The 26,675-nt window shown below is 60.9% G+C and overlaps 1 protein-coding gene across 1 annotated transcript; it reads right to left on the bottom strand.

Annotated features, from left to right (window-relative positions):
- Positions 1–269: 269 nt before the first annotated feature.
- On the bottom strand, positions 270–26,675 carry MUC6 (mucin 6, oligomeric mucus/gel-forming; the record flags this gene model as incomplete). The annotated part of the gene is made up of 31 exons (XM_081280508.1): positions 270–1,499; positions 1,821–2,984; positions 3,864–4,012; positions 13,906–13,944; positions 14,489–14,551; positions 15,137–15,280; positions 15,403–15,559; positions 16,193–16,432; positions 16,544–16,729; positions 17,165–17,272; positions 17,361–17,502; positions 17,720–17,871; positions 18,264–18,373; positions 18,468–18,520; positions 18,595–18,844; positions 18,998–19,130; positions 19,234–19,328; positions 19,406–19,567; positions 19,767–19,904; positions 19,989–20,058; positions 20,141–20,245; positions 20,316–20,454; positions 20,537–20,657; positions 21,087–21,209; positions 21,323–21,530; positions 21,683–21,792; positions 21,879–21,969; positions 22,320–22,446; positions 22,565–22,805; positions 22,911–23,027; positions 26,618–26,675. The coding sequence occupies 31 exons, from the start codon at positions 26,673–26,675 to the stop codon at positions 270–272; spliced, it is 6,225 nt and encodes a 2,074-aa protein (XP_081136634.1).

Raw genomic sequence — 26,675 nt, 5'->3', positions numbered from 1 at the left:
GGGAGGAGGTGCTCCTAGGAACATCAGGGCTGGAGGGGCTGGGGATGCTCTGAGAAGATGGTGTGAGAGATCCAGGGGACAGTGTGGAAACCAGGGGGGAAGGTGAGGTGTTGGGAGTAGTGGGTGATGGATATGGGCTGGTGGTCCTGAGGGGCGAAGCTGTGAGGTCAGGGGACGGGTGAGCAGTGGTGGAGGCAGAGGAGGTGTGTGAAGCCTGGGAGGTCCGTGGCATGTGTGGAGTGCTGTGCGGGGACAGGGAGGTCAGTGCCTCAGGGCTCCATGTTTGTGTGCTGGTGGTGGCAATAGGTAATGTGGATTTTGTGTGTGGAGTGGACGTAGGGTGTGGGAGAGGGGCAGGAGAGGTCCTGAAGGTGCTGATGAAGCTGGGGGCCTGTGTGGAGGCCCTGGTAGATGTGGTCATCAGTGGTAGCGTGGCTGTGGGTCCTGTGGGCTTGGCGGTTGTGGTTGTTGGACCGGAACCAATGTGCCTTGGGGTGGAGGTGCTCCAAAGCCCTTCTGGGCTGGAGGGGCTGCTGAGGCTCTGAGGAGTTGGTGTGAGAGAACGGGTGGACAATGGGGAAGCCCGAGAGGTAAGTGAGGTCTGGGGACCGGGTGGAGTTGGATATGCGCTGGTGATCTGGACGGATGTTCCTGGGAGGGACACGGAGGGGTGGGCAGTGTTGGAGGCAGACGCGGTGTTTGAAGACTGAGAGGTCCGTGAGGTTTGTGTACTGGTGTGAGTGGCAGAGGAGGTGTGGGCCACCGGGGTCCCCGTTTGTGTATTGGTGGTTGTGGGTGTGATGTTGGTGGACAGGGGTGATGTGGGTTTGGGATGTGGGGAGGAGGAAAGGTGTGACAGGGAGGCAGGGGAGGTTGTGGAAGTGAGGAAGGACCTGTGGGAGGCACTGGTAGACGTAGTGATCAGGGGAGAGGTGTAGGTGGGTCCAGTGGCCCTGACCACTGTGGTTGAAAGAGTGGTGGTCATTGGACTTGGGTGGGAGCTTTCTTCGGGGACCTGTGTACTGGATTGTGCGTTGAGGGTCTGAGAGGTTGGTGTGAGAGAGAGGGTGGAGAGTGTGGGGAGCAGAGACGTAGGTGAGGTCGGGGGCCCCGTGGGAGTTGGAAATGTGCTGCTGGTCTTGAGGGACGTTGCAGTGAGGTGGATGGAAGGGCGGGCCGTGGTGGAGGCAGACGTGGTGTACAAGGAGTGAGAGGTCGATGGGATTTGTTGAGTGCTGAGAAGGGTCTCGGAGGTGAGTCCCATCGCACTCATGGTTTGCTTGATGGTGGTGGCAGGAGGTAACGTGCTTTTCAAGTAAGTAGTGGTGGATGGGAAGGAGAGAGGTGCCGTGGAGGTTCTGGAAGTGGTGACGGAGAGGTTGGCTCGGGTCGTAGCCCTGGCAGATGTGGTTACCAGTGGTGCAGTGCTTGTGGGTCCAGAGGCCTTGACTGTTGTGGTTGAAAGACTGGAGCCTGTTGACCTCCGGGAGGAGGTGCTCCTAGGAACATCAGGGCTGGAGGGGCTGGGGATGCTCTGAGAAGATGGTGTGAGAGATCCAGGGGACAGTGTGGAAACCAGGGGGGAAGGTGAGGTGTTGGGAGTAGTGGGTGATGGATATGGGCTGGTGGTCCTGAGGGGCGAAGCTGTGAGGTCAGGGGACGGGTGAGCAGTGGTGGAGGCAGAGGAGGTGTGTGAAGCCTGGGAGGTCCGTGGCATGTGTGGAGTGCTGTGCGGGGACAGGGAGGTCAGTGCCTCAGGGCTCCATGTTTGTGTGCTGGTGGTGGCAATAGGTAATGTGGATTTTGTGTGTGGAGTGGACGTAGGGTGTGGGAGAGGGGCAGGAGAGGTCCTGAAGGTGCTGATGAAGCTGGGGGCCTGTGTGGAGGCCCTGGTAGATGTGGTCATCAGTGGTAGCGTGGCTGTGGGTCCTGTGGGCTTGGCGGTTGTGGTTGTTGGACCGGAACCAATGTGCCTTGGGGTGGAGGTGCTCCAAAGCCCTTCTGGGCTGGAGGGGCTGCTGAGGCTCTGAGGAGTTGGTGTGAGAGAACGGGTGGACAATGGGGAAGCCCGAGAGGTAAGTGAGGTCTGGGGACCGGGTGGAGTTGGATATGCGCTGGTGATCTGGACGGATGTTCCTGGGACGGACACGGAGGGGTGGGCAGTGTTGGAGGCAGACGCGGTGTTTGAAGACTGAGAGGTCCGTGAGGTTTGTGTACTGGTGTGAGTGGCAGAGGAGGTGTGGGCCACCGGGGTCCCCGTTTGTGTATTGGTGGTTGTGGGTGTGATGTTGGTGGACAGGGGTGATGTGGGTTTGGGATGTGGGGAGGAGGAAAGGTGTGACAGGGAGGCAGGGGAGGTTGTGGAAGTGAGGAAGGACCTGTGGGAGGCACTGGTAGACGTAGTGATCAGGGGAGAGGTGTAGGTGGGTCCAGTGGCCCTGACCACTGTGGTTGAAAGAGTGGTGGTCATTGGACTTGGGTGGGAGCTTTCTTCGGGGACCTGTGTACTGGATTGTGCGTTGAGGGTCTGAGAGGTTGGTGTGAGAGAGAGGGTGGAGAGTGTGGGGAGCAGAGACGTAGGTGAGGTCGGGGGCCCCGTGGGAGTTGGAAATGTGCTGCTGGTCTTGAGGGACGTTGCAGTGAGGTGGATGGAAGGGCGGGCCGTGGTGGAGGCAGACGTGGTGTACAAGGAGTGAGAGGTCGATGGGATTTGTTGAGTGCTGAGAAGGGTCTCGGAGGTGAGTCCCATCGCACTCATGGTTTGCTTGATGGTGGTGGCAGGAGGTAACGTGCTTTTCAAGTAAGTAGTGGTGGATGGGAAGGAGAGAGGTGCCGTGGAGGTTCTGGAAGTGGTGACGGAGAGGTTGGCTCGGGTCGTAGCCCTGGCAGATGTGGTTACCAGTGGTGCAGTGCTTGTGGGTCCAGAGGCCTTGACTGTTGTGGTTGAAAGACTGGAGCCTGTTGACCTCCGGGAGGAGGTGCTCCTAGGAACATCAGGGCTGGAGGGGCTGGGGATGCTCTGAGAAGATGGTGTGAGAGATCCAGGGGACAGTGTGGAAACCAGGGGGGAAGGTGAGGTGTTGGGAGTAGTGGGTGATGGATATGGGCTGGTGGTCCTGAGGGGCGAAGCTGTGAGGTCAGGGGACGGGTGAGCAGTGGTGGAGGCAGAGGAGGTGTGTGAAGCCTGGGAGGTCCGTGGCATGTGTGGAGTGCTGTGCGGGGACAGGGAGGTCAGTGCCTCAGGGCTCCATGTTTGTGTGCTGGTGGTGGCAATAGGTAATGTGGATTTTGTGTGTGGAGTGGACGTAGGGTGTGGGAGAGGGGCAGGAGAGGTCCTGAAGGTGCTGATGAAGCTGGGGGCCTGTGTGGAGGCCCTGGTAGATGTGGTCATCAGTGGTAGCGTGGCTGTGGGTCCTGTGGGCTTGGCGGTTGTGGTTGTTGGACCGGAACCAATGTGCCTTGGGGTGGAGGTGCTCCAAAGCCCTTCTGGGCTGGAGGGGCTGCTGAGGCTCTGAGGAGTTGGTGTGAGAGAACGGGTGGACAATGGGGAAGCCCGAGAGGTAAGTGAGGTCTGGGGACCGGGTGGAGTTGGATATGCGCTGGTGATCTGGACGGATGTTCCTGGGACGGACACGGAGGGGTGGGCAGTGTTGGAGGCAGACGCGGTGTTTGAAGACTGAGAGGTCCGTGAGGTTTGTGTACTGGTGTGAGTGGCAGAGGAGGTGTGGGCCACCGGGGTCCCCGTTTGTGTATTGGTGGTTGTGGGTGTGATGTTGGTGGACAGGGGTGATGTGGGTTTGGGATGTGGGGAGGAGGAAAGGTGTGACAGGGAGGCAGGGGAGGTTGTGGAAGTGAGGAAGGACCTGTGGGAGGCACTGGTAGACGTAGTGATCAGGGGAGAGGTGTAGGTGGGTCCAGTGGCCCTGACCACTGTGGTTGAAAGAGTGGTGGTCATTGGACTTGGGTGGGAGCTTTCTTCGGGGACCTGTGTACTGGATTGTGCGTTGAGGGTCTGAGAGGTTGGTGTGAGAGAGAGGGTGGAGAGTGTGGGGAGCAGAGACGTAGGTGAGGTCGGGGGCCCCGTGGGAGTTGGAAATGTGCTGCTGGTCTTGAGGGACGTTGCAGTGAGGTGGATGGAAGGGCGGGCCGTGGTGGAGGCAGACGTGGTGTACAAGGAGTGAGAGGTCGATGGGATTTGTTGAGTGCTGAGAAGGGTCTCGGAGGTGAGTCCCATCGCACTCATGGTTTGCTTGATGGTGGTGGCAGGAGGTAACGTGCTTTTCAAGTAAGTAGTGGTGGATGGGAAGGAGAGAGGTGCCGTGGAGGTTCTGGAAGTGGTGACGGAGAGGTTGGCTCGGGTCGTGGCCCTGGCAGATGTGGTTACCAGTGGTGCAGTGCTTGTGGGTCCAGAGGCCTTGACTGTTGTGGTTGAAAGACTGGAGCCTGTTGACCTCCGGGAGGAGGTGCTCCTAGGAACATCAGGGCTGGAGGGGCTGGGGATGCTCTGAGAAGATGGTGTGAGAGATCCAGGGGACAGTGTGGAAACCAGGGGGGAAGGTGAGGTGTTGGGAGTAGTAGGTGGTGGATATGGGCTGGTGGTCCTGAGGGGCGAAGCTGTGAGGTCAGGGGACGGGTGAGCAGTGGTGGAGGCAGAGGAGGTGTGTGAAGCCTGGGAGGTCCGTGGCATGTGTGGAGTGCTGTGCGGGGACAGGGAGGTCAGTGCCTCAGGGCTCCATGTTTGTGTGCTGGTGGTGGCAATAGGTAATGTGGATTTTGTGTGTGGAGTGGACGTAGGGTGTGGGAGAGGGGCAGGAGAGGTCCTGAAGGTGCTGATGAAGCTGGGGGCCTGTGTGGAGGCCCTGGTAGATGTGGTCATCAGTGGTAGCGTGGCTGTGGGTCCTGTGGGCTTGGCGGTTGTGGTTGTTGGACCGGAACCAATGTGCCTTGGGGTGGAGGTGCTCCAAAGCCCTTCTGGGCTGGAGGGGCTGCTGAGGCTCTGAGGAGTTGGTGTGAGAGAACGGGTGGACAATGGGGAAGCCCGAGAGGTAAGTGAGGTCTGGGGACCAGGTGGAGTTGGATATGCGCTGGTGATCTGGACGGATGTTCCTGGGAGGGACACGGAGGGGTGGGCAGTGTTGGAGGCAGACGCGGTGTTTGAAGACTGAGAGGTCCGTGAGGTTTGTGTACTGGTGTGAGTGGCAGAGGAGGTGTGGGCCACCGGGGTCCCCGTTTGTGTATTGGTGGTTGTGGGTGTGATGTTGGTGGACAGGGGTGATGTGGGTTTGGGATGTGGGGAGGAGGAAAGGTGTGACAGGGAGGCAGGGGAGGTTGTGGAAGTGAGGAAGGACCTGTGGGAGGCACTGGTAGACGTAGTGATCAGGGGAGAGGTGTAGGTGGGTCCAGTGGCCCTGACCACTGTGGTTGAAAGAGTGGTGGTCATTGGACTTGGGTGGGAGCTTTCTTCGGGGACCTGTGTACTGGATTGTGCGTTGAGGGTCTGAGAGGTTGGTGTGAGAGAGAGGGTGGAGAGTGTGGGGAGCAGAGACGTAGGTGAGGTCGGGGGCCCCGTGGGAGTTGGAAATGTGCTGCTGGTCTTGAGGGACGTTGCAGTGAGGTGGATGGAAGGGCGGGCCGTGGTGGAGGCAGACGTGGTGTACAAGGAGTGAGAGGTCGATGGGATTTGTTGAGTGCTGAGAAGGGTCTCGGAGGTGAGTCCCATCGCACTCATGGTTTGCTTGATGGTGGTGGCAGGAGGTAACGTGCTTTTCAAGTAAGTAGTGGTGGATGGGAAGGAGAGAGGTGCCGTGGAGGTTCTGGAAGTGGTGACGGAGAGGTTGGCTCGGGTCGTGGCCCTGGCAGATGTGGTTACCAGTGGTGCAGTGCTTGTGGGTCCAGAGGCCTTGACTGTTGTGGTTGAAAGACTGGAGCCTGTTGACCTCCGGGAGGAGGTGCTCCTAGGAACATCAGGGCTGGAGGGGCTGGGGATGCTCTGAGAAGATGGTGTGAGAGATCCAGGGGACAGTGTGGAAACCAGGGGGGAAGGTGAGGTGTTGGGAGTAGTAGGTGGTGGATATGGGCTGGTGGTCCTGAGGGGCGAAGCTGTGAGGTCAGGGGACGGGTGAGCAGTGGTGGAGGCAGAGGAGGTGTGTGAAGCCTGGGAGGTCCGTGGCATGTGTGGAGTGCTGTGCGGGGACAGGGAGGTCAGTGCCTCAGGGCTCCATGTTTGTGTGCTGGTGGTGGCAATAGGTAATGTGGATTTTGTGTGTGGAGTGGACGTAGGGTGTGGGAGAGGGGCAGGAGAGGTCCTGAAGGTGCTGATGAAGCTGGGGGCCTGTGTGGAGGCCCTGGTAGATGTGGTCATCAGTGGTAGCGTGGCTGTGGGTCCTGTGGGCTTGGCGGTTGTGGTTGTTGGACCGGAACCAATGTGCCTTGGGGTGGAGGTGCTCCAAAGCCCTTCTGGGCTGGAGGGGCTGCTGAGGCTCTGAGGAGTTGGTGTGAGAGAACGGGTGGACAATGGGGAAGCCCGAGAGGTAAGTGAGGTCTGGGGACCAGGTGGAGTTGGATATGCGCTGGTGATCTGGACGGATGTTCCTGGGAGGGACACGGAGGGGTGGGCAGTGTTGGAGGCAGACGCGGTGTTTGAAGACTGAGAGGTCCGTGAGGTTTGTGTACTGGTGTGAGTGGCAGAGGAGGTGTGGGCCACCGGGGTCCCCGTTTGTGTATTGGTGGTTGTGGGTGTGATGTTGGTGGACAGGGGTGATGTGGGTTTGGGATGTGGGGAGGAGGAAAGGTGTGACAGGGAGGCAGGGGAGGTTGTGGAAGTGAAGAAGGACCTGTGGGAGGCACTGGTAGACGTAGTGATCAGGGGAGAGGTGTAGGTGGGTCCAGTGGCCCTGACCACTGTGGTTGAAAGAGTGGTGGTCATTGGACTTGGGTGGGAGCTTTCTTCGGGGACCTGTGTACTGGATTGTGCGTTGAGGGTCTGAGAGGTTGGTGTGAGAGAGAGGGTGGAGAGTGTGGGGAGCAGAGACGTAGGTGAGGTCGGGGGCCCCGTGGGAGTTGGAAATGTGCTGCTGGTCTTGAGGGGCGTTGCAGTGAGGTGGATGGAAGGGCGGGCCGTGGTGGAGGCAGACGTGATGTACAAGGAGTGAGAGGTCGATGGGATTTGTTGAGTGCTGAGAAGGGTCTCGGAGGTGAGTCCCATCGCACTCATGGTTTGCTTGATGGTGGTGGCAGGAGGTAACGTGCTTTTCAAGTAAGTAGTGGTGGATGGGAAGGAGAGAGGTGCCGTGGAGGTTCTGGAAGTGGTGACGGAGAGGTTGGCTCGGGTCGTGGCCCTGGCAGATGTGGTTACCAGTGGTGCAGTGCTTGTGGGTCCAGAGGCCTTGACTGTTGTGGTTGAAAGACTGGAGCCTGTTGACCTCCGGGAGGAGGTGCTCCTAGGAACATCAGGGCTGGAGGGGCTGGGGATGCTCTGAGAAGATGGTGTGAGAGATCCAGGGGACAGTGTGGAAACCAGGGGGGAAGGTGAGGTGTTGGGAGTAGTAGGTGGTGGATATGGGCTGGTGGTCCTGAGGGGCGAAGCTGTGAGGTCAGGAGACGGGTGAGCAGTGGTGGAGGCAGAGGAGGTGTGTGAAGCCTTGGAGGTCCGTGGCATGTGTGGAGTCCTGGGTATGTGTGCAGCGGGACTCTCGATGTGTCTCATGTTGGTGGCTATAGGTAATGTGGTGGTTTCATATGGAGTGTTCAGTGGGAATGATAGGAGGTTAGGTGAGGTTGGAAGAGTGCTGAGCGTACTTTTGGCTTGTATGGATGCCTGCGTTGTCTTGGTGTTTGGTGATGGATTTTTTTCTGATCCAATGCCCTTTCCGATTGTGGTTGTAAGAGTGAAACCCATGTGTCTTTGGGTTGAGGTGCCCCATAGCCCTTCTATTTTAGGTGGGTTTCTGGGGTTCTGAGAATTTAGTGTGAGAGTGGGGGTGGACAGTGTGGAAATCAGAGTCACAAGTGAGGTGTCGGGAATAGTTGGTATCGGAAACGTGCTGGTGGTCTGGTGGGTCATTGTTGTGCGGGCAACGTGAGGGTGAGCATTTGTGGAGGCAGATGCATTGTATGAAGATTGAGCGGTCCACTGAATCTGCGGAGTGGTATGAGTGGCCAAGGAGGTGTTTGTCACGAGGGTCCCCTTTTGTGTGAGGGTTGTGGCTACAGCTAACGTGGATTTCAGGTATGGAGTTGACCAAGCATATGACAGTGTGGCACGGAATGTTCTGCAAGTGCTCCCTGAGATGTGGGTGAGTCTGGAGGCGTTGGTAGAAGTGGTCGTCAGTGGTGCAGTGCTTGTGGGTCCAGGGGCCTTTAGAGTTGTGTTTGAAAGACTAGAGCCCGGAGGGCTTGGGGAGGAGGTTCCTCTTGGTACTTGTGGGCTCAAAGGGCTGGTGAGACTCTGAGAAGTTGGTGTGAGAAGGAGGGTGTACAGTGTGGAAACCAGAGAGGTTGGTGATGTCTGGGTATCAGCAGGAATTGTGTGTAGGCTGGTGTTGTGTAGAACTATTCTTGTGAGGTCATTGAATGGGTTGGCGATTGTGGAGGCAGGGTCGAAATATGAAGGCCTAGGTGTCAATGGGCTTTGTTGAGTGGTGTGAAGGTCCAAGGAGTTGAGTAGCATGGGTTTTCTGGTTTTTGTGATGGTGGTGGTAAAGGGTAATGTCCAGTTCATGTATTGACTGAAGGACGGGAAGGATAGAGGGGCAGGGGAGGTTTTGGGGATGATGTTGGTGGGGAGGGGTGATGTGGATGTTTGGTGTGGGGAGGAGGAAGGTTTTGGCAGGGAGGCAGGGGTTGTCCGGGAGGTGGGGAAGGCACTGTGGGAGGCACTAGTAGACAGAGTAATCAGTGCTGCAGTGTAGGTGGGTCCAGTGGCCCTGACCATTGTATTTGAAAGACTGGTGTCCATTGAACTTGAGTCAGAATTTTCGGAGGGGACTTCTGGGCTAGAAAGGTTGATAGGGCTCTGTTTCATGGAGAGCGTGGCGAAGTTGGGAAACACAGAGGTGTGTGTGGTTTGGGGCCCAGTTGAAGCTAGTGACCTCTGGGTGGTCTTGAGGGAAGTTCCTGTGAGGGTAACTGACGGGTGGGCAGGGGCGAAGGTATACGTGGTGTGTGAAGAGTCCAGGTTCTCTGGGATTGGTGGACTGCTATGAGTGCCCAAGGAGGTGAGTACCACAGGGCTTTCAGTTTTTGTCTTGGTGGTGGCTAGAGCTGATGTGGACTCCTGGAACGGAGTGGACCAAGGGTGTGACAGGGGAGTAGGCGAGATTCTGGAAGTGCTGACTGAGCTGTGGGCGTGAGTGGAGGCCTTGGTACGCAGGGTCTTAAGTGGTGCAGTGCTGGGGTGTCCCGTGGCCTTGATGGTTGTGGTTGGAAGACTGGAGGTTTCTGGCTTTGGGGTGGAGGTCCCCCAAGGTGATTCTTGGCTGGTTGTCCTGCTGAGGCTTTGAGAAGGTGCTTTAGGAGAGAATATGGACGATGGGAAGACCGGATAGTTTAGTGAGGGCCGTTTACCTGAAGGATCTGAAAATGCACTGGAGGTCTTGAGGGATGTCAGTTTGAGGGGTACAGAAGGGTGGGCAGTGGTGGAGGCAGAGGTGGTGTATGAAGACTGAGAGGTCCGCGGCGTTCGTGTACGGGTATGAGTAGCAGAGGAGGTGTGGGCCACAGGACCTCTAGTGTGTGTATTCCTGGTTGGGGGCTTGCTGTGCATTGACAGAGGTGATGTGGACTCCTGGTGTGGAGAGGGGGAAAGATGTGACCGAGAGGCAGGGGAGAGTCTGGGAGTGTTGAATGAGCTATGGGAGGCACTGGTAGATGTAGTCTCCAGTGGTGAGGTGTAGGAGGGTTCAGGGGCCCTCACTATGGCGTTTGAATGACTGGTGTCCATTGAACTAGTTTCGGACTCTTCCGAGGGGACCTCTGGTCTGGAGGGGCTGCTGATGGTCTGTGTAGTTGGTGTGGGAGGTGGGGTGGACAGTGCGGAACCGACAGAGGTAAGTGAGGTCCAGGGACCAGTAGGAATGGGAAACAGGATGGTGTTTTGTAGGGGCAGGTCTGAGAGGTGAAAGGAGGTGTGGACAGTGGTGGAGGCAGAGGTGGTGTTTGGAGACTGAGAGGTCTGTGGGGTTTGTGTCCTGGTGTGAGTGGTAGAGGAGGTGTGGGCCCCAGGGCTCTTAGTTTGTGTATTGTTGGGTGTCGCTGTGATGTTGGTGGACAGAGGTGAGGTGTGTTTGGGTTGTGGGGTGGAGGTGAGGTGTGTCAGGGAGACAGGGGAGGCTGTGGCACTCATGGAGGACCTGTGGGAGGCACTGGTAGATGTAGTCTTCAGTGGTGAGGTGTAGGAGGGTCCAGGGGCCCTCACTATGGCGCTTGAATGACTGGTGTCCATTGAACTAGTTTCGGACTCTTCCGAGGGGACCTCTGGTCTGGAGGGGCTGCTGATGGTCTGTGTAGTTGGTGTGGGAGGTGGGGTGGACAGTGCGGAACCGACAGAGGTAAGTGAGGTCCAGGGACCAGTAGGAATGGGAAACAGGATGGTGTTTTGTGGGGGCAGGTCTGAGAGGTGAAAGGAGGTGTGGACAGTGGTGGAGGCAGAGGTGGTGTTTGGAGACTGAGAGGTCTGTGGGGTTTGTGTCCTGGTGTGAGTGGTAGAGGAGGTGTGGGCCCCAGGGCTCTTAGTTTGTGTATTGTTGGGTGTCGCTGTGATGTTGGTGGACAGAGGTGAGGTGTGTTTGGGTTGTGGGGTGGAGGTGAGGTGTGTCAGGGAGACAGGGGAGGCTGTGGCACTCATGGAGGACCTGTGGGAGGCACTGGTAGATGTAGTCTTCAGTGGTGAGGTGTAGGAGGGTTCAGGGGCCCTCACTATGGCGTTTGAATGACTGGTGTCCATTGAACTAGTTTCGGACTCTTCCGAGGGGACCTCTGGTCTGGAGGGGCTGCTGATGGTCTGTGTAGTTGGTGTGGGAGGTGGGGTGGACAGTGCGGAACCGACAGAGGTAAGTGAGGTCCAGGGACCAGTAGGAATGGGAAACAGGATGGTGTTTTGTAGGGGCAGGTCTGAGAGGTGAAAGGAGGTGTGGACAGTGGTGGAGGCAGAGGTGGTGTTTGGAGACTGAGAGGTCTGTGGGGTTTGTGTCCTGGTGTGAGTGGTAGAGGAGGTGTGGGCCCCAGGGCTCTTAGTTTGTGTATTGTTGGGTGTCGCTGTGATGTTGGTGGACAGAGGTGAGGTGTGTTTGGGTTGTGGGGTGGAGGTGAGGTGTGTCAGGGAGACAGGGGAGGTTGTGGCACTCATGGAGGACCTGTGGGAGGCACTGGTAGATGTAGTCTTCAGTGGTGAGGTGTAGGAGGGTCCAGGGGCCCTCACTATGGCGTTTGAATGACTGGTGTCCATTGAACTAGTTTCGGACTCTTCCGAGGGGACCTCTGGGCTGGAGGGGCTGCTGAGGCTCTGAGGAGTTGGTGTGAGAGAACGGGTGGACAATGGGGAAGCCCGAGAGGTAAGTGAGGTCTGGGGACCGGGTGGAGTTGGATATGCGCTGGTGATCTGGACGGATGTTCCTGGGACGGACACGGAGGGGTGGGCAGTGTTGGAGGCAGACGCGGTGTTTGAAGACTGAGAGGTCCGTGAGGTTTGTGTACTGGTGTGAGTGGCAGAGGAGGTGTGGGCCACCGGGGTCCCCGTTTGTGTATTGGTGGTTGTGGGTGTGATGTTGGTGGACAGGGGTGATGTGGGTTTGGGATGTGGGGAGGAGGAAAGGTGTGACAGGGAGGCAGGGGAGGTTGTGGAAGTGAGGAAGGACCTGTGGGAGGCACTGGTAGACGTAGTGATCAGGGGAGAGGTGTAGGTGGGTCCAGTGGCCCTGACCACTGTGGTTGAAAGAGTGGTGGTCATTGGACTTGTGTCCGAGTTTTCAGAGGGGACCACTTGGCTGGATGGGCTTGTATGGCTTTGAGAAGTTTGTGTTGGAGAGAGGGTGGACAGTGTGGAGACTAGAGAGGTCAGCGGGGTCCTGAGACCAGTGGCCGTATGAAATCCCCCTGTGAGGGTGTTTGAACTGTGCGGAGTGTCTGAGGTCGCCGTGGTGGCCGTGTGCCGTGTGTTGATGGTGGTTCCGTGTGGTTTGATGGAGGAGGCTGTTTTTTCTGTCCCTAGACTGGATGTGGCTGCTGTGGAGGTTTCAGTGTCATCGGCTTCTTGCTGTGGGGATGTTGTTCTGAGGGCACCAGGTGGCTCTGTGCTGCTGGTCCCAGGACTCCTGGTGGTTCTGAGCATTCCCTGGTGGGTTGGTGTCTCTGTGGATCAGGACAGGTATTGCCATTCAGTCCTAAGCTCCAGCCTCTTGCTCTGTCTGGAGGGCATGTCCCTGAGGGTTCGCTGGTGGGTGTTTGTGCTCAGTGGGTCTGACCCTGAAGCACCTTTCCTTGGTCACCTGTCTCTTTCTCTGGACCTCTGTGTTGGCTTGGAGGTGTGGTCCGTGTGTCCCCGTGGGTCTGCGGTCCTAAATGTGGCCCTCCTGTACCTGTTCGCAGTTCCCATGTCTGTGAGCGTCTTTCTGGCTCTGCCCCCTCCTCTCTGCCTCTGTCCTCTGTCCCCTTGGGCTCGCTGTCCCTTGTTCTTGGACTTGCCTTTCTGCTTTCTCAGGGTGTGGCCCACCTGTGGCACCCTGTGGCACGTGTGGCTGTGGGAAGCTGACCTCCCGGCCACCACTCACCTTGGCTGGGAAGCGTTCCTGTTCTTGAGCTCGGTGGAGCCTCTGTGGTCCTGGCTGTGGGCTGAGCTGTGGACTTTGTGCCTTGGCTCTCGGGAGCTGCTGTGGCCTCTGTTATGGCTTCTGTCACCGTCAGTCCTGTGGCTGTTGACCTCCGTGTGGCTGTGAGGTTAGAGGTGGCTGCTGTCATTGGAGGTGATTTTGCCAAGGACTGCCACCCAGAGTGTCACCTGGTGTTCCCACCTGCATCTCATAGGCTTGTGCCTGAGTCCCTGCCCCTTTCCTGTGAGCCAGGGTCCCTTGTGGGGTCTCCTTGGAGGAGCCCTGGCCTCTTGCCTCCCCTGGCCTTGCTCTTATGTCTTCCATCTCACTTCTGGAAATGATGGCCTTTTGGCAGTGACCATAGGTCATGTGGGGCTCTCTCTCTGCCTACTTTTGGTCAGCTGGGTGGATTAATGCTCTGTCCTCTCAGAGTCCCAGGCAGCAGGAGGTCTGCTGTGTGTGGAGGGGTGGGATGCAGATGATACCCCTCCCCACACCCACCAGATACTCCAGTGTCCCCTCCATGTTACCGCCTGAGGAGAGTGCCGATGGCATCCGTGTGGTCAAGAGTGTCCAGTCCTCAGTGGAGGCAGGGGTTGAGGGTTGGGCAGTGGGGTACGTAGCTATGGGTAGGGAGCTAGGCCCAGGGCTGGTGGTCCTGGAGGCCCCTGTGCTGGGCTGGACTTCTGTGGGTGGTGCACCTGCGTGGGGCAGACCTGCCCTCATGCACAGGCAGGGGCAGACCTGCACCCCCTTGAGTCTCGCCTTTTCCTGCCACCCAGCCCCATGGCCCCTGGACTGGAGGGATGGAGTGTAAGGCCCCGGGGATGGCTGAGCCTCTGATGGCAGCATGGGCTCCAGGTGGGGTCTTCTGGGTGACTTACTGTTGAGTCCCTGCCTCATGCTCAGTGGCCGGTCCAGCAAGGGCTGAGTGGGCAGGACTATGGAGGTAAATTTTGCACGCCCTCCCCCTTGGGACCTGGGGTTCACACTCGGGCTCCCTGCCCCCTCCCCTGCTGGGCTAGTGTGTGGGCTCTCTGTTGGAGCCAGAAAGTCCCAGCCAGCACGCCCACACCCTGTGGCAGCCAGTGAGCGCAGTCACCTGTGGTTGGCAGCAGCGGCAGGGTTGTGTTGGATGGCACTGTAAGAGGAGTGTGGTCAGATGCCACTGCCCGTGTGGCCCCCAGCCCTCGCCCAGGGGTTCCTTGAGCAGGCCCAGGCAGAGTGGTGTGCTCTCTGTGGCAGAGGCAGGGGAACGCAACCCCGGGCAGGGCGCTGGGTGGCCTGCCTCCTCCCGCCCTCCCTCCCTCTGCTCAGCTGGCTTGGAGAAGCAAGCTGTTGGGCTGCTGTGGCCCAGTGGTATCTCTTGCTGAATGACTTAGATTCCCAGGAAGATTCCCACTGGGCTCCCCAATACCCTGTCAGGCCTGGGGGCTCTGCTCTGAGCTGGAGCTGAGTGAGGACGTGGTCTGTGGAGGAGACGGGGGGCCAGAGGCGTCTCGTGCTGTCCCTCTGTCTGCTGTCTACAGCCACACTGCCTGTCTGTGGGAGTCTCAATACCTCAAGGGGCAGGGCCCTGAGGAGTGGGTGCTGGGGCTGGACAGCAGCTTGTGAGGGGCCTGGAGCACCAGGGCATCCCACGTCTGTGGCAGGCAGACACGCTGCCTGCCTGCAGCTGGACTTACTGCAGGGCACACAGGTCCCCGTGCGGTGGTCGAAGTACTCATTCTGGGAGCAGTTGTAGCAGCCTAGGGCAAAGAAGGGCCAGGCTCAGCACCAGCTGGCACCCAGCTCCCTGCCACCAGCAGGGTCCCCCTGTGGCTCGAGCCCCACCAGCCCTTGCCTTCCTCTCACTTGACTCCCAGCGCGGAAACCCCCTTCCTGGGCACCAGGGCTCTGTCCTGGTGGCCACCTCGCTCTGGCCCCGGCTGAACTGGCTCCCCGCCTGTCCCCTTCCCCGCCTGTCTCCTGGGCTCTTCCCGTCTTGTCCCCTACCAGGCTGTGCCTGAGTGTCTTGCTTCCTGGCCTGGTTTCCACGACACTCTGGCCAGAGTGGATGTCAGAGCAGCTGGTTTTCTGTGAGGCCCTGTCCCTAATCCCGCTCTGGGCCTGGGCATGGCTGAGTGAGCGTGTGTGTGGTGAATCCGTGACTGTGAGCAGGAGTACGTGAAAGGCCAGGTGGAAGGGAGGAGACTGTGGGTGAAGGAGGCTGTGGGTGCCTGAAGGTGCGGTTTGGTGTGCGAGTGGGTGTGTGTGTATGAGCGTGCAAACAATTGTGTGTGTGTGTCAGTGATGAGTGCACACATGAGGAAACAAGGTGCCTGTGCCCCCACCTTCGACATTCGTGTCTGGGAAGCTGTCCAGGCGGCCAGGGCAGAGGCAGGGCTGGTAGTGCCACGTGCAGTTGGCCTCCTGCGTGTACTGGAACTTGCCATCGCCCACCTGCGAGTGGGTGTTGTAGAAGTCGCAGTAGATGGCTGGAGGAAAGGCAGTGGTCAGTCCAGGTGGGAGGTCTGGGTTCTGTTGGCAGGGCCTCGGGGTGGGGCCGGGCATGGCCCTGCAGGACTCAGGGCTACTGGGGGTGGGGCAGGGCACTCACGGCAGAAGTCTGGGGCCCTCCAGTCCACGCACACGCCCTTGTCCAGGCAGGCCTTGGCGTAGGCGGCCACTGCGTCACACAGGCACTCACAGTCCCCACCCTTGTCGCACAGGCAGGCGTCCCGCACGCAGGCCTCGTAGTAGGGCATGCGGTAGACCTGCAGGGCCAGGGCCAGGCCTGTCTGTGCCGCTGCAGACCCGTGCTCAGCCACCCCTGCCCTGCAGGTCTGCCCAGGTCAGTGCTGCAGGGGCTCGGCTGAGGCCACGAGGCAGGATTCTGATGGGCGCTCCTGCTCCCAGAGACCGCCCCTGGGCCAGGGTCCCCCCGACCTGCCCTGACCCCCTGGGCCAGGGTCCCCCGACCTGCCCCGTGCCTGTGCTCTTGGCTTAGCATCTGCAGCCCTGAGCTCCTGGCCTCAGCGACTTTTCGCTGGCCCCTGGGCCATGAGGACCCTCCTTTCTGTGCTTGCTAAGCCTGAGAACCTGAGTGTCCAGTTCCTGACCCTGGGCAGCCCCAGGTCTCCTCCCCTGACCAGGTGCTGCAGAGTGGGCTTTCTACCTGAATTCTGCTGACACTGTTGGAGGCCACCACCCTCTTCTGGAGGGCAGAGGCCTGGGGTGCTGCTAAGCACCCTGTAGCAGTCGGACCTTAGTTCAGGGCTCCTGTCTTAGATGGTGGGTTCTGCCCTCTCCATATCCACCCCCCAACTGTGGGAGGACTTTGGCTTCTCCACTTTGGGCCAGGGTGGGTCATGAGCCCTGGGCGCTGAAGGCCGTGCCCAAGGGCCCACCTTGCTGTGGCAGGCTGTGAAGGTCTGGCTGTGGATGATGCTGCACTTGCGCTCTGCCCAGGGGCGGCGGAAGGGGTTGAGGCTGCAGGGGTCTTCTGTGTAGCTCGCGTCCCTGCACAGCGGGTTCTCTTTCCATGAGTTCACGAATTCCAGCTCGTTGGACGCCACGTACTTGCTGCGTGTCTCAAAGTCATCCTTCATGTTCCCATTGCAGTTGCCACACAAGCCACAGAGGGCGTCCTGCGGGACTCTGTGTCAGGCAGGGAGCGTGCGGCCTTCCTGATCCACCCCACCCTGAGACCACAGGGCTCTGGCTGGACCAGGGTTGTGTCTGGCCAGCATGGCAGGTACCTGGGAGGCGCGATGGACCCTGATGGAGACGCTCATGTGCTTGTTCCAGACCAGTGTCATGTTGAGCCGGTTGGGGATATCTACGTCCAGAACCAGGTTCAAGGAGCTGGGCTTCACCAGCACGTGCACCTGGGCGTTCTCCCCGCTGATGGAGTAGTTTCTGTCCGCCATCGTGATAGTCAGGCCCTGTGGAGACAGGGCTGTCACTGGCTGCCTGCTGGTTGGCCTCCGTGGTACCTGGGGCTGCCCCAGGACTGAGTGTATAAGGCAAGGCTGACCAAGTCCATCAAGGACTTGGGCAGGGGCACCTGCTGGGAGTCAGCCCCAGGCAGAAGGTTCCAGTGAGTATGGGAACAGGCTCGGACCCCCCATCTGCCCAGGTGATGCCCTGGAAGGAGGTGGTGGTCATCAGCCACTAGTGCAGAACATCAAGATGCCCACTTGGTGAATGGTTTCTGGGGGCAATGGGCACGCCCTCCTCCCTCCCTGTCATGCAGGTGAGGAGGGGGTGGGAAGGGGGGGCTGCACAACAAAGATGGGACCCGAGGGTCCTGGACACGAGGGCCCAGCTGTGTGATGGGCCCAGCCCTCTCCTGCCCTGTGGGGGGTCCCGCTGCTCACGCCCAGGAGGATCTGGATGGTTCGGGAGCAGGTTGCCCCTGACTTCCCGCAGACGACATTCTCCACCAGGATCTTGAAGCTGGGCTGGGAGTTGGCACCACAGTCATCCTGTAGGGATGAGGGTGCTGAGCAGGAGCCCTGGGTGCCCAGCCCAGCCCCGTCCCTGTCGCCTGGCTCCTGGGGTCCTGGCAGTTACCGTGGCCAGAGTGTACTTGCAGTTGCCATTAAAGACGAAGCGCTGCCCATCGAAAGTGATTATGTGGCCCTCCCCATAGAGAATGCAGGTAGATGGGCAATGGGCACTCTGCTGGCAGGTCCACCTCCCCTGTGAGCAGGTGCTGTGGAGAGGGCAGGGTGGGGTGCTGAGGCAGCTCTCTTCCCACATGTGGTGAGGTCCCTGGGGTTCTTGGAGGCCTCGGGCACCCTGCCTCTGGGGACCTCAGCTCCGGGCATCCCATTCCTGGACACTCCACCCCTGGGTCCCCCACCCTGGGTGCCCCTTGTCTGTCCAGATGGTCCCAGGGACCTGGGCTTCAAGGGTGGGGTGTGGCTTACCAGTTCTTGCAGTCGGTGCGGAGCACAGCACCCCCGGGGTAGGAGACCCCCGCAAAGTCACAGGGGCACTGCCCGGGGAGCACACACTGCCCACTGGTACTCTCGTAGAGCCCCTCAGGACAGATGCAGCCAGGCTCACACTTAGTGGGCACCTGGAGGGGGCTGGATCAGCATCGCCTGGAGGGCAGCCCCAGCCTGCCGCCCCAGCCCTGTCCTTCTTCCCAGGCACTTCCGTGAATCCTGCGGGGGTCTTTCTTGGTAGAGCCACCTCTCTAAGGGAAGGTTCCATGCTGCCTGCCTGAGGCTGCCCTGGCCCGGGGCCTGAGCGCCTGGTGCCCCAGGCTGGCCCTGCCCTCACAGAGCCCTGTAGGTGAGCATGCTCATCCAGCTGCTTGGCCACAGAGTTACTCTTGACCCCTGACCCACAGCCCACACTTACAGCTGGGACAGACAGAGATGGAGACAGAGGGGTGAGGGCAGAGCAGCCTCCTGGGCCTGTGACCACCCTTTCCAGGCCCCTGAGCGGCTTCTCACTGCCACTTACACAGGGGATGCCGGTGGCCAGCATCTGGCATGTGGGGGCACATGCGGCCCCAAACTTGTCCTCTGAGGACTGGCTGCAGGACTGGAATGTCTTGGGGGCTGGGCAGGAAGCTGCAGGAGTGGAGAGTGGGGTTAGGGTCTCAGAGGAGGGAGGCCAGGGGTGCCTCTGGTTCCCCCGTTGGGTGGCTTCTGCAGCTGTACGTACCCAAGAACACCTGCGATTGCCCTGGGCAGCTCAGCCGTCCATTGATGCAGTGGCTATAAGAAAGAGGCTGCATGAGGCTGTGTGAGCCTGCGCCCCGATGCCCCACACCCCCAGGCCCAACCCGCACCAGATGATGCCGTTGACCATGGTGGACTGGCCGGCCAGGATGAACTTGTGACTCTCCAGCAGGCAGGGGCACTGGGCCTTGCGCACACACTCATTCCTGTGGTCCAGGTAGGTGCCATCAGGGCAGTTACAGCCATCCACGGGCACTGCGCTGGGGTGGCACTCCACCTCACGGTTGGACAGGGATAGGCAGGTGTGGTCACAGGCCTGGCTCTGCTGGCTGAAGGTGCGGTTGCCGGTGCAAGGGATGGCTGCAGGGAGCTGGGGTCAGGCCCTCCACATGGCAGCTGGGGCCTGTGGTCTGGGCCGTGCTGCCCACTGGCCAGGGGGCGGCCAGGCAGAAGCGGCCTGGGACTCCATGTCCTAGCCACCCCCGACTCCACCCCCTGGCCTGCTGCACTCACTGCAGTTGTCCACGCTGTCCCTCCAGTCCCCGAGCAGCACGGCCTGGGAGGAGCAAGCGTGCACGTAGGCGCCCAGGGCTGCGCAGATGTGCGGGAAGGTCTCCTCATAGTTGCAGGCCTGGTACACGCACCTCTGCGGGAAGAGCCAGCCGTGGCGGGCCATGGCACCTCCTCTCCCTGGCCATGGCCCCAGGTGCCCAGGACTGTGTTGCCTCCCCAGGTGCCTGTAGGCCCACCTTGTAGAAAGGCTTGGGGTCCAGCACGGCGTGGCACTTCTCGAATACACCATCCTTCTTTAGCAGCACCGAGCAGTGGGTCTCTGCGTACATCTCTAGGGCGACAGACTGGCCGTGGGTCCTGTGTCCCCTCCCCAGCCCCAGGCCTGGGAGGCAGGGCAGGTGGACTCACTGTTGAGCTGGCTCATGGAGCAGGGGTCGATCTCCCGTTCCAGGGCAGCCGGGCAGTTCCCCGCCCGCCAGGAGTCCACGAAGAGCGCAGCTGTGCCCTCGTCAATGCCTGCGCTGCTTGTGAACTCATCGGTGGTGTTCCCGTTGAAGTTGCCACAGAGCCCTGCGCGGCAGACCCTGAGGGCCAAGCCCCACCTGCCCTTCCTGTGCCCCCTGGCACCCCAGCAGTGTCCTGCTGTGCCCCCATGACAGGCGACTGGCCTCAAGTGGCCACACTCCTGTGGGCTCCCTGCATGTGCAGGGCCAGTGGCAGCCTCTCGTGTGTCCTTCCCCACCTGGCCAAGGCAGGGGTGGGGGCTCACCTCTGGTCTGGCCTCTGAATTGCGGCCCGAGGGTGATGTACACCTGGAAGACGGGCTGACGCTGGACCACGATCTCTAGCCCGAAGGTGGTGGCCATCTGGAGGTGGGTAGACGTCTGTCTGAAGATGGTGATGTTGCCTGCAAGGGCAGGTGCTCAGCAGGCTGTCAGGCCTGCCCCCAGAGGCGTGGCCCAGGAGGCCCGGGAGCTGGGCAGGGACATACGGGTCTGGTAGGGGAGCCACTTGGTGTCTCCGTTGTTGGTCACCTCATCCTCGGAGATTACAATCTTGTCCTGGAGGGAGGGCAGCCTGCATCAGGGAGGGCTGAGAGCAGGCAAGAGCTGGGCCCACCTCTGTTTGTGGGGGCAGCCATACCTGCCCGGACAGGTAGACGATGGCGACCAGGGACGTCTCTGAGTGTGAGTAGCCCGACTTGTCATACACGGCCATGAGCGTGCCCTCGTTGGGAAGCTGGGGGCTCTGTGGGGGGCCAGGTTGCTCAGGGGTGGAGGGACCACACCCTCCCCACCAGCCCCGAAGCCCATCCTACCTGGAGGAGGATGTAGGTGCAGGTGCCGTGGAAGCGGTAGGGCCTGGCATCGAATGTGGTGACAAAGGAGCCGCCTTCCAGAGAGCAGTGGCCCGGGCACGGCTGCCCTGTGCACGTCCAGTGGCCCATGGTGCACTGGCTGCGGGGCCACAGGGGGTGACCCTGTAAGCGGCCTTCCTCCCCTGTGTTCCAGGCCAGCAGGGGCCCTCCCCAGTACTCACCAGCTTTGGCAGGCCGCCCTCACGACCTCCCCAGGGCTGTAGGCGACTCCATTGAGCATGCAGGGGCACTGGCTGACCGGCACGCAGGTGTGGTTGTTGGAGAGGTCATTGAGTACCATTCCTGCCAGAAAGTGGCTTCTTGGGCTTGGGTGGGACTGACCTCATCCCACCCTCCCACTGGATGCTCCCTCCCTAGCCGTCCTGCGCAGGCCTTGCTGGTCCTTACCAAGGTGCAGGCCCAGGTGAGGGGCAGGCCTGGCGAGTCTCGGATGCATAACTGCCTCAGGCCCACCTGAAAGCCCACCTATCCGCAGCAGTTCTTGGACCCCCTGACCCCCACCCCTTGGCCTCACTCACGCCTGTGGGTTTGCAAGTGTGGCTGTGGGTTCCTAGGTCCGTAGGAGCTGTGAGGTTTGGGGCTGGGCAGAGGGGCCCTGGGATTGGGGCTCCAAATGCAGAAAGTCTGTGCTCAAGTCAGGCAGGGTGTGTTGTCCCTTCTCAGGGCTCATCTCCAGGTGTTGGGGACAGTGGGAGCCAGCACCTGCCTCACCTTTGGGGCAGAAGCAGCCAAAGGTGCAGGGGCTGGAGCAGCTGTGCTGTGGGTTGGAGCAGGTCCTGATGCAGGCCGTGCCACACTCCTGATACACCTGGTTGGCTGGGCACTGGCCCACAGCTAGGAGGCACAGGGTCTGTGAGAGGCCTCACCCCAGCCAGCAGCCCAGACCCCATCCAGGAGGGGGCCTTCCTGTGGCTCCCCCAGCCCAGCCCCATCCCGCCGGGACTCACAGCAGAGGCCGGGGCCCCGCCAGTTGCTGACAGGCCTGTGTGTCATGCTGCACCGGCGGGAGTACTCTGACAGAGTGGCACAGCTGCAGTTCTGCTGGCCCGGCTGGGCACATGTAGCCATGTCCACCTGGCAGCTCAGAACCAAGGGCTTCTTGGGCACATCACACTCAGGGGACACCAGGGTCAGCAGCTGGGTGCAGATCCCGACCTGGGCAGCAGACCACTCAGGGTCACACAGGCCAGGGCACCTCCCACACCATGCCTGGGGCTTGGAAGGTGGGGTTGTTGGCTCCAAGACCCCCATCAGACCCCTTGAGGGTTGGCCCCAGCATGGCCCCACGGCCTGGCCACCTCACATACATGTGTGGCCTGCAGGACGGGGGGCCTGGGGATGGCCTCAAAGGTGCAGATCTCGTTGGGGTCATCCAGCTTCTGGAGTGCAGCGTACTTGTAGGGCTCCAGGAGTTTGCCTAGGGCATGGGGTGGGGGTCAACACCTTGGGGTCTAGCCAAGTGGGCTTGGGTCCCCACAGCCCTGCCTGCCCCTCCCCACCTACCATCCTCGCTCAGAAACTCATTGTCCGTCTTCCCGTCGAAGTTCCCACACAGCCCACACATCTGGCCCATGTACTTCCTCTCCACCAGAACCTGCAGGGTGGGTGCTGCTGGGCCCCATGGGGTGCAGGAGGGGCTCCTGCCCAGCCGGCCGGGCCACTCACTCCTGCTCCCCGGGCCCCCACCATCCCCACACCTTGTTCCCCCTCGGGGGTTCCACCTCTTGCTGGATCCTCCTTATTTTTAAGTGGGGAAACAGCTACCAAGAAAACCTAGATCCAGTCCAGGTTACTGGCCAGGGGTCAGTGCTGCCTGGCAGAAAGGGCCTGGCTGTACTGCCAATTAGGGTCAGAGCAGGTTGAGACCCCTGCCCAAGGAGGGCAGCTCCTCCTGAGACCTGTACCTTGGGCCCGTATGCCCCTGCCCAGGCCCCCAGTCCTCACCATGAGGTGGGCGTCTGGGCCCCACATGACCACCAGCTCTAGCTCCACCTGCTTGGCCACCAGCTGCACACTCTGGCCGTAGGGTGTGATTTGGAGCCCCTGGCTGGTGTAGGGCAGGCTGACCACCCTGTGGATGAGAGCAGTCAGTGTCTGCCCCAACTGCCCAGGTGGCCCCCTGGCTCACCTGACATCCTTGGGGTCAGGATCCCTAGCCCCTGACTACCTGGCTTAGCCCCTTGGCTCACCCGATGTCCTTGATGGAGATGGTCGTCTCATTCACGGTGACAACGGAGGACCCTAGCTCCACAATGATCCGAGAGATGTTCCCGTCCGCCCCTCGCCGCAGCTGGATGCTGAAGGTAGGTGAGGCGCCCTTGCAGCTGGCCGCAAAGATGTAGTTGCAGGTCCCCAGGAAGTCGTAGGCATGGTGGTCGAAGGTGGAGAAGTGGCCAGCCCCCCATGAGGAACACCAGCCCTTTTTCAGGGCTGCAGAGAGAAGGGAAATTTGCAGCTCATGGCCCCACTGAGGACCCTGGAGCCCACACGGGGAGGGGTGTAGCCTTCTGGGTGTGCTGGAAGCCTCCCCCACACCGTGGACACTGTCCCCCAGGCTGCTGGCCTGGGGCTGGGCTCCACCCCCGTCCTGGGCCTTACTGGACTGTAGGCTTCCCTCGGCCTCGGGGTCAGTGGTATTTCCAGTCGCGGGGTCTGTAAGACAGGAGGCCGCTGCTCAGCCCCCTGCAGTGTGCTCACCCAGGGGGTCTTGGCAGGGAGAGGCTGCAGGGGGTGGTGCAGCTGCCCAGGGCATCAGCCCTTGGCTCCAGACTGAGCAGTGGCTCTTCTGAGGCTTGGTGCTTTTCTGGGAGCTCCAGGCGAGGGCGTGCAGTGGCCTGGGCCCTGTCACACAGGCTGTGCTCTGGTGAGCCTGCCTGTGTGGTACATGAGTGAAGCCTGCACTCTGGGCAGAGGCCTGGTAGCAAAGGAAGCAGCGTCCAGACCTGTGCCCTGTGGTCAGTGCCAGCCCCCACGCCCTCCCAGGACCCAGGGAGCACTCGGCTTGTGGGCAGCACAGCAGCCCTGAGGAGGATGGGGTGGGGGATGCCAGCCTGAGCCTGGCTTCTGGGTGGCCTGCACAAGTCCTGTCCCTTCCTGCTGTCCTCTCCTCTCAGTTCATCTATGCAGCGTTAGCTCAACTTGTCTTCATGGAGCCCCTGTTCTGGGCCCCTGACCCAGCCAGGGGCACAGGGCAGGAGGTGCTTCCATGGACCAGTCCTGGGCAGGAGATTGCTCATGCGTGCACACAGTGCTGCAGAAGCTGCCGGCCACCATGAGCAGATGGAAGGGTGGCCAGCCTGTGCTGGGTGGGGAGAGGCTACCACCACTGGGGAAGGGTGACCTTCTGAGGAGGTGACCTCTGACTAGAGCTGGGTGCTCTAGTGCCCAGTGACTCCTGGGGGGACTCTCTGTCTGGTGGGAGGCAGAAGTGGAGCAGCCAGCAGGGCAGCCCTGGGCAACCAGTTCTGGGCCTCAGGGCAGAGCGGCCCCAAGGCATGGCTCTCTGGCATCCTCTGGCCAGGACACTTGCTGGCCTGTCTGCCAGGCTTCCCTCACCACTTGCTGCCCAGACAAGTTGGGCCCCTCCTGTGTGTCTGCAGACAGAGAGAACAGGACACAGAGATTTCTGGGCAGCTGGGGTGGGGTGGCCGCTGGAGCTGGTGAGCGGGGCCAGGAGGGTGGGCATGGGGTGTTCTGGGAAGCAGGTGATGAGGGTGGAGATAGAGCGGGTTGTCCCCTGAACCCTCTGCCTGGCTACATCCTGCTGTTCCTAGCACAACTCCTGGTGTCCCTGTGGGGAGCCACATCCAGCTCTGTGAACCGCCCAGGGGCTGAGCGAGGGCCAAGTTTGCCCTCCTGGGGCTCTGAGCTCATCCGTCTTCCTGACTCTTTCCTGCCTGGCAGCCTCCAAGACAGCCCCCTGGGTTGATCCTGGACTGGCAACTGTGACCAGGGAGATGCCCAAATAGCATGGGTCATGGTGACCATGGAGTAAGGAAGCTGGGAAGATGGCCAGCCTGTCTCCTGCAGGCTGTGAGGTGCCCTCCCTGTGGGTTTGCCTCCTGGCTCCCAACCCCTTTCCTCCCTCATCAAGGGGCAGGTTGACGCACATTCTTCCCTCCTCCCCCATCCCGCACCTTGGGGACCTGGCCCTCCTGTGGCTCCCTTGGGCCATGGCAGTATCTGAATGCCGGCTGGGCAGTCCAGGTGCTCCTGGGCCTGACCCTGCCTTGGCTCCCCACTGCTGAGTAGCTGGGTGCACACAGTGCATCCCTTGAGACAGCTCAAGGGGGTTCCCTTCTTCCCACTTCCCACCTGGAGCCCTAACCCAGGTTCTGCCCAGCTCTGGGAGGTGACGTTGCCCCTCCCATTGCTGCTAGTCACCTCCAGAGTGTGTGCATCTCTGGCATCCCCGGGAGCTGAGCTGGGTGGCTGAGGGTGGTGTGGCTGAGGTTTGAGCAGAGGCACCTAGCCACAGAGGCTGTCTGGCCCTAGGGACTGAGCCTCAGCCTGGGGGAGAGTCCTCTGGCTGGCAGGAGCGCAGGTTTGAGTGCCTGGAGAGTGGGCAGGCTGGGCGTGTGTGGGCCCACTCACGCTGGCCCCGGCCCTGAAGGTGGTTTTCGGCTGCAGTGGCATGTGCCTGCCTTCCCCTGTGGGTCTGAGGCTCATGCTGGGCTCAGGCTGGTGCCCACTCCTCACCCATCTCCACCCTAGGTCCTGGTCTTCCCTTCCAGGGTGCCCCAGGGACAGCACCTCTTGAGGGTATGGGACCTTGGTCAGTCTGCACTGGGCAAAACCCTCTGTGACTCAGTCCTCTACCTTTCAGATGGACGGTGACGTCTGGGTCCACCCTAACCTTGTATGGTGCCAATGGCAAAGGGTCAGTTCTCACCCCCTCTTTGCCCGAGACCTGTGTCTGGCTCCATGGCCCCCAGTCCCCTCATTGTTATGTCTGCCAGGCCCCAGGGTCCCTGTCCCTACCTGTGGGTGGCTCCGCTCCCCTGCCAAGCCCCTCCTTTCACCAGGCGCCAGCCTCACTGAGCCTCTGTCTCTGACTACCTGGCGCTGACCCCAGAGGTCCCTTGGAAGAAACTCAGGAGGCCGTCGGTGCTGTGGACTCTCCTTCCAGGGACTTTCTGTGCTTCCTGCTGACCGACCCGACGCCAGGCCCCCAGGCTTTCTCAGCCCTGGGCAGGTCATGGGGCGGCAGGAGCACTCACTGTTCCTGTGCACGTGTGGTGGCCCCACCTGCCACCCCTGCAGGGCCTGGGCTAACTGGCTGACTCACAGGCCTCCCTCAGCCCCAGGTCCCATGACCTGCTGTCTGACCTCAGGCTCTGCTGGCCGCTGCCCTCTCCCAGTCTGTGCACAATCAGTGCACAAAGAATGCCCACTGGGGGGGGGGGCTCCCAAGCCCAACCCTCCCCTCCTAGACCCCATCTGGGCTCTTCTACCCCACACTTTCTCCTGCCAGGTGTGCTGGGTTAGGGGGCAGGGGTCCCAGACAACCTGACTGGAGCCCTGGCCCCTCACTGTGGGGCTCAGCACTGCCTCTGGCATGACAGATGAGGCCTGCTCAGTGGGGATGGGGCTCCTGGGAGAAGGGAGTCACACTGCTGGAGTCCAGCACTGACCAGTGCTTTGGCCCCAGGCTGGGCACAGCCCCAAGGGTGCCCTCTGTCTAGCTGTTGTCCACCCCCAGCAGGCTCCCAGCTGCTGCTGAAGGGCAGTGGTCTGAGTCAGGCAGTGGACAGGCAGCTCCCCACATTTACAGAAGGGGAAACCGAGGCAGGGGCCCATTCTGCGGTCCGTCCTGTTCTCCTGGCCATGAGCCTCCCTGATGGAGGGACTTGGTCCCTGCCCCTCCACACCTGCTGGCTACCCTCAGGCCCCAGAGACCAGGGCTGAGTTGAGAGCGGGAGGGTGACAGACTGACCCGTCTGGAGCTGCTGTGTTTCAGGTCCCACATTCCTGGAGGGGCTGTGCCCAAGGGACCCCTGTCCTGTTCCTGTACCCTCCCTGGCCATTGTGCCCAGCTCCCCAGGAGGTGGACAGAACCCAGTGGCATGTGGGCCCATGGGGAGGCAGCACCTGCAGACCTGGCTGCTCCTGCTCCCATTTATCAGCACCTGCAGGTCAGTCCACTTCGGCGGAGTCAGCCAGGCAAGAGGACCTGGGAACTCGCCCACGTGTAGGGCCCGGGGGGTCCCGGCCCTCTGGCGGGTCTACCTGCCCCCACTCACCTGTGCTGAGCAGGGCTCCCCCGTGGGGCAGCAGCAGCAGCAGCCAGAGCCCCACCAT

Source organism: Spermophilus citellus, assembly GCF_964194105.1.
Source record: "Spermophilus citellus genome assembly, chromosome: 2".
Taxonomy (NCBI): domain Eukaryota; kingdom Metazoa; phylum Chordata; class Mammalia; order Rodentia; family Sciuridae; genus Spermophilus; species Spermophilus citellus.
The sequence above is the reverse complement of the archived record's forward strand: the minus strand, read 5'-3'. Positions and strand labels throughout refer to the sequence as shown.